Source organism: Setaria viridis, chromosome 2 (assembly GCF_005286985.2).
Source record: "Setaria viridis chromosome 2, Setaria_viridis_v4.0, whole genome shotgun sequence".
Taxonomy (NCBI): Eukaryota; Viridiplantae; Streptophyta; class Magnoliopsida; order Poales; family Poaceae; genus Setaria; species Setaria viridis.
Window position 1 is genome coordinate 7,130,971 of NC_048264.2, and position 6,132 is coordinate 7,137,102.

The window sequence follows — 6,132 nt, forward strand, 5'->3', positions numbered from 1 at the left end:
TATCTTTATACTCTCTCCATCCCAAATTACTATTTGTTTTGACTTTTCTAAACATAATATATATATCTAGTGTATATGTATGTAGAAAATCCAAAACGAATAGCGAATAGTAATTTAGGATGGATGGATACAAGGCAAACATTTTATGATGTTTACTAAGTTTATAATACATACATAAATATTTCCAACATGGGGTTTCATTTTTACTAAGTAATGAGTTTTCGCCGCCGGCAGAGACTTTTAGCGCGTGGCCCGCGAGCCGTAGCGTGAGCCCAAGGCCCAGTATGACTCGTTGCTCTCTGGGCGCTTCCATTCCAACTCGGCGGTGCGGGCGGGTGCGGCGCCGCGCTGTCCTCCTCTCCGACCGAGCTTCGCGCGCGGATCCCGTCGCGTCCGACTCACCCCCCACGTCCCCCGCCCACTCCCCACCCACCCACGCCCACTGACCTGTGGGCCCTCAGGCCCACCGCACCCACCGAGCACCACCTGTACCCGCCACCCCCCTACCGCCCGTCCCCGAATGGCTACTTGTCCTTACACTGGCACCACCGCCGTCGCCCGAGCTCCTACGCGCACCCCGCCACGCGCACCCAGACACGTCTCCAGAGGCCGACGCGTGGACCCTGTGCCAAAAAGTCCATCCACGTATCCAGCCTCTCGGACCCAACACTGGGCCCCACGCAGGTCTCACCAACCCTGAGCTGCCACGTCGGAGAGGCGCCGCTGCGCGCACACGGGAAGCGTACACGGGGACGCGGGCGCACCGAACCCTAGCGGCCTTGCCTTTTGCTGCCGCCCTCCCCCTCCCACGCTGAGGCTGCTGGCCTGCTGCTGCTGCTGCTTCCCCGCACCGCCCCACCCGGTAGGCTCACCGCCGGCGACGCGCAAGCAAGCGCCCCACAGCCCCCCAACCGCCACCGCCGTTTTTTTCCCTCTCTCTCCACCGGGAGATCCGCAGATCTCGGCCGCGGGAGCTCATGGCGTCGTCGTCGGACGAGCAGCCCAAGCCGCCCGAGCCGCCCGCCGCCGCCGCCACGGCCGCGGGCGTCGTGGTCTCCGCCGCGCCGCCGCAGTCGCACGCGGAGTGGGCCGCTTCCATCCAGGCGTACTACGCCGCCGCCGGCCACCCCTACGCCTGGCCCGCGCAGGTAAAGCCTTTTTTTTTTGGCCTTTCGGTGGGAGGGAGAGCTGCCGGCGGCGGCGGGTTCTGACTAGGGTTCGCTTGCTTGCTTTGTCTCATCCGATTGCAGCACCTCATGGCGGCGGCGGCGGCGGGGGCGCCCTTCGGCACGCCGGTGCCGTTCCCCGTCTACCACCCGGGCGCCGCCGCGGCGTACTACGCGCACGCCTCCATGGCCGCGGTGAGTGCTCGAGTACTCCTCCCCTTCTGCTGCTCTGCTCTCCCGCATCCAATTTCGAGGGAATTGGGCTCGGATTCGATGGGGTTTTGTTCTGAATTTGCTGCTCTGGTGCCGCGCAGGGCGTTCCTTACCCGACTGCCGAAGCTGCCGCTGCGGCGGCGGCTGCTGCTGCTGCTGCGGCCACCGCGGCGGAAGCGAAAGGCAAGGGGAAGGGAGGGGGCGCGTCGCCTGAGAAGGGCAGCTCCGGGGCTCCCTCCGGCGAGGACGCCTCCAGGAGGTACCGTCTTTCACTGTTGTTGCCGCGTCAGTCGGGTTTTTAATTTTATTTTGTCCACTTTCCTCTTTCTGGTTAGGTTCAATTTTGAATTTTTGTTGCGTGTGCAGCGGTGACAGCGGCAGCGAGGAGTCGTCTGGGACGAGAGACGACGATACTGACCACAAGGTACCGAGCAACTTGCTGTGATGCAAGGGACCGTTTTTAAATTGCTTGTTTTCCTGTAATTAGTATAATTTTTGGCTTTCTGTGGTTTGCGTGTGTTCTCGTCAGGATTCCTCTGCGCCCAAGAAGAGGAAATCTGGTAACACATCGGCTGAAGGTTGGTCTTGTCTCTAGCCTTTTCCGCTGGAAAGGAGCGGGCGATTAAAGATTGGTGTTTGCCAGGTGAGCCGTCGCAAACTGCTCTTGTGCGGTATGCTGCCGTTGAGTCGCCGTATCCAGCGAAGGGGAGGTCTGCCTCAAAGCTTCCGGTGTCTGCGCCTGGGCGGGCAGCGCTTCCTAATGCCACTCCCAATCTAAACATTGGGATGGACCTCTGGAGTGCTTCTCCAGCCTTAGCCGTTCCAGCAGTGCAGGTGGAAGCGAATCCTGGGTTGGCGCTTGCCCGACGGGATAGCGTTACTCAACTGGTATTTCTGAATCTTATGGCATCATCCGGAAAGTGATTTTGTTATATATGCTACAATTGGTGTAGAAATGTAGAATGTCACTTGATTTGTAGGTGTTATCTTCTTATGCAAAGTCACAGATCATAATCAAGCCACTTATTTATTTGATTGAGTATTCATATTTCTTCAGGATGAACGTGAATTGAAGAGGGAGAGGCGAAAACAATCTAACAGGGAATCTGCAAGGAGATCAAGATTACGCAAGCAGGTAGTACTGGAATCATACATTCTCATTTCCTGCAGAATGTCATGTAGAGAATTAATTCATTATAATTATGTTTTCACCATGTAAATTCTGCACATACACTAGTTCCCGTCAACCTGGTGAACATCTGTTTTCATGGTACCTCAAACAAGACGAGAATAGAGGATGACATAACAATCTGGAGCCAAAAATTCCCAAAACTAGTTGTATCCTGGTTTCCCTGCCATTAGTTTGGTTGGAGGCACTAAGATCCTAAAACTACATTGATTTTAGATAAACTGATATTAGTTTGTTTTTTTAAAAATAATGTGCTTGCTTGGCCTTTTGCTCTGGGAAAGTTTGGGACCTTAAGTTGACAGCTGGTAAAACATTTGGTGGCTCTCTGACAGGGCAACCTCATGTTCTTCATTTATTCATTGGCCCCGTTTGTATTCGATTATTTTTGCGGTGCGGTAGTCTACCGCGCACAATCGTGCCAAACGGCGTGTGGCGACCGCGATTCTGCCTGCCGCGCTTCGACCCCGCGGCGGGATTTGCACTGCGCGCCGCGAAAACTGCGATCGTGGCAGAATCTTCGCGGTGCAGCACCGCGTGGCCTCGATACGTGTGACCCGTGGCCACGGAAACAAACACGGCCATTGTTGATTTCGCAAACGTGTAGATTTTGAGTAACTAATTGAGGTGGCAACGATTGAAGAAAATTCTTTAATGATACGACTTGCCAGCCTTGTCTTTTAGTAATGATGGGTGGACTACTAGCTTTATGTGGTTCAGTTACTGTATTTTCTAAAGTTGGTTTTTGTGTGCCATTCACCTAATTTACCAACTCATAAGTGCATGATGAACCTAATTTTCTGAAACCTTTTCAGTTCATTATTCACTGCAACAGAGAGCATAAATGAAGCTACAGAGCAAATGGGGAAAACATAGTATGCGCTAAACCTTTCAAAAAACTGTCTAGTCTGAAAGCAGGAATCTGTTGTTTAATCAAAGGATGATGGTCTGTGAGGGAGAGTCAGAACTAACCCTATGGGTGGGAGGGTTCTAGCTTGTCATCATCTAATGTGATGTTGCATTTGAGTGGCTACAATCCACCAAAAACCATTATTCATGCAGCTGGGAAAGAACACTAAACAAATGCTAGAGTTTGATGAATTATGAATTTTTTACCTTAAAGTTTAAATAATGTTTCTGGGTTCCGGCCCAGAACATGCTTTCCCTTGTAATGTGTTATGATCCTTATCATTGTAAATTCATTTAGGCAACCAACAACGTTGAAATATGTTGACGTCACACATGAAAACTAATAATCAGAGCATTTTATTAATTGAAAAGCAAAGAATGTTGATGTTTGGAGCCCCTTCTCTTTAGCCACTTCCTTTGATGCTCACTATGTAAGTGATATGTTTCCAATAGAAGTAGGCATGCAAAAGCAGATGTAGAATTTGGTTTGATTGCATCATTTTTGCTCCTTTTTATTCTTTGTTTTCTGTGTATAGATGCAAATTTTCATTTGATTGCATCATTTTTGTTCCTTTTTATTCCTTGTTTGCTATGTATTTTCTGCTATATCGAATTTGGTTGGTTGCCATTTGTGTAACGACCCAAAACCTCGCAAAACAAAAGCATAGATAGTGAGTAGTGCTTTCCTACTAATTAACTGAAAACGGGAAATGTTAGCAGTGGCTATTAGGTTGTACTTGCTAATTCTTTTCTAGCCTCAACTATCATCAAGATAAAGGATTTGGTTTCCCTCTTCATTTCACACTGTTGACCTATTTCTTGGCAACTCGCATTTCAATTTAACTATGTTGTTGATCCTGAACTAGAGCACTTAGTTCTTATCTGGCTGCCCACCATTCTGACGTTTACTCATCTGTTAGGTGCCATTGAAAGAACAATATTAGCTTTTACTTCAAGATATTAATGTATTTACCAGTGAGCTAAAGTTTCTCACCCAACCTTCTGACCTTCATACAAAATTTTCACTTATGTGGCGCAAATCTAGACAAGATGGGGCTAGAAAATCTATATATGTAACTTTGCTATGTAACCTAAGGTGCCTAGAAAAGCCTAGAAATTACCAGTTACTTTGCGCTAAATACACGCTAACAGTATATGGAGTATTTAGTGGGTGAAGCAAAGCTTGTATGCACGTGAAACATGGAACTGCTGATTTTCTATGACAGAAGCTCATTTTCTTAAATACCTTATGGTGGATCAGTCTGTTTTATCTGTATTATTGAATATATGTTTATAATTATGAAAAATTGTTCACATCTACCATGTGTTATTTTCCAGCAAGAGTGTGAGGAATTAGCCAGGAAGGTAGCTGACCTAACAACTGAGAACAGTGCTCTCAGAGCTGAACTTGACAGCCTCAAGAAGGCCTGCCAAGACATGGAAGTAGAGAATTCACGTCTACTGGTGAGCACATGAAACTCTGCTATTCTTTGTCGTTATGACTTGGTGACACTATTTGCATCACATCATTTGTCGGCATGTCAACATATCTAACCTTACCGTACTTGCGAAGGGTGGAGTGGCGCACTCCCAGGGACCAAGCGTCACAACCACATTGGGAATGAGCATTGAGCCACCAAAGGTGCAGCATCATGATGATGAGGGCCAGCTTCACAAGAACACTAGTAATAACAGCAATGGGAATTACGCGGGCGGCAGCCACAAAGCGGAGGCTAACACTAGGTGAGAGACAGAGGTGATGAGGAAGTGACAGAGATGAGATGAGGTGTTTCTTATCTAACCACAACACCCATCATCAGTCGGTGTGTTTTTTCTTAGCGAAGCTGTTGTTTTAGCCCTCACAGCCCGCCGGGGCCATGTAGAGTCGCCCCACTGCAGCCATGTATTATTTATGGCTCGTCGCGGTGTGCATTTGTGTTTTCGTGTGTTGTGTAAACCTATTGATGTAGCTATTGTAACAAAACCTAGAGAGCCTAGAGGTTTTTATGTTTGCTAACTCCTGATGAGGGATGTAACCGGCCAATTTGGTGCCTGATCGATGGTTAGATGAAATGCGAGCAAATATCATTTGATAGCCTGCTTCGCCTTGTTATTTGGATGGTTGCACTTTTGTGGGAGATATTTTTATACGGGGTTAATGAAAAATCTGATAGTTTATGTGTTTGGTGGTGGTGAATATCGTTCGTAATTTCTTTGCTCATTGGACAATCCTGTAATGTAGCTAGCAATGGCTGCGATCACATCGCTAGCGTTCTGGAAGCAATCCTCCGCCTGTGTTGTGATAAGGCATTGTTTGTAGTGTAAGATTATTGCACAAGCCATATTTTTGGAAGCTTAGACAACAGTGGCATGATTAAACTTTATGGTTTTGCATGGATGACACGTCATGTGGTAAATAGGAGGGAAAATGGCAAAAAACATGTGACTTTTAAGCCACCTAAACCAGGGATTAAATTTATTTAAAATAGAAAATGTTACATGTTAGTACTAACATTATGTTTATATTATTAGCCTAGATGATTATTTCTCTATTCGTAGTCAAAGTTGAAAATGTTTGACTTTGAAAAAGTTTAAATATAACTATATTCTAGATGGAGGGAGTATGTTTTATGAATGGAACTTAAATTGCTACGACAT

At 47.5% G+C, this 6,132-nt stretch overlaps 1 protein-coding gene across 1 annotated transcript; it reads left to right on the top strand.

The window, feature by feature from the left end:
- Positions 1 to 808: 808 nt before the first annotated feature.
- On the top strand, positions 809 to 5,658 carry LOC117845210 (DNA-binding protein EMBP-1). Its single transcript, XM_034726170.2, has 9 exons — positions 809 to 1,148; positions 1,251 to 1,361; positions 1,481 to 1,638; positions 1,746 to 1,803; positions 1,909 to 1,957; positions 2,023 to 2,267; positions 2,437 to 2,514; positions 4,813 to 4,938; positions 5,048 to 5,658. Exons 1-9 carry the CDS (start codon positions 978 to 980, stop codon positions 5,219 to 5,221), a joined length of 1,170 nt encoding a protein of 389 aa, XP_034582061.1. The 5' UTR covers positions 809 to 977; the 3' UTR covers positions 5,222 to 5,658.
- The last annotated feature ends 474 nt before the right edge of the window (positions 5,659 to 6,132 follow it).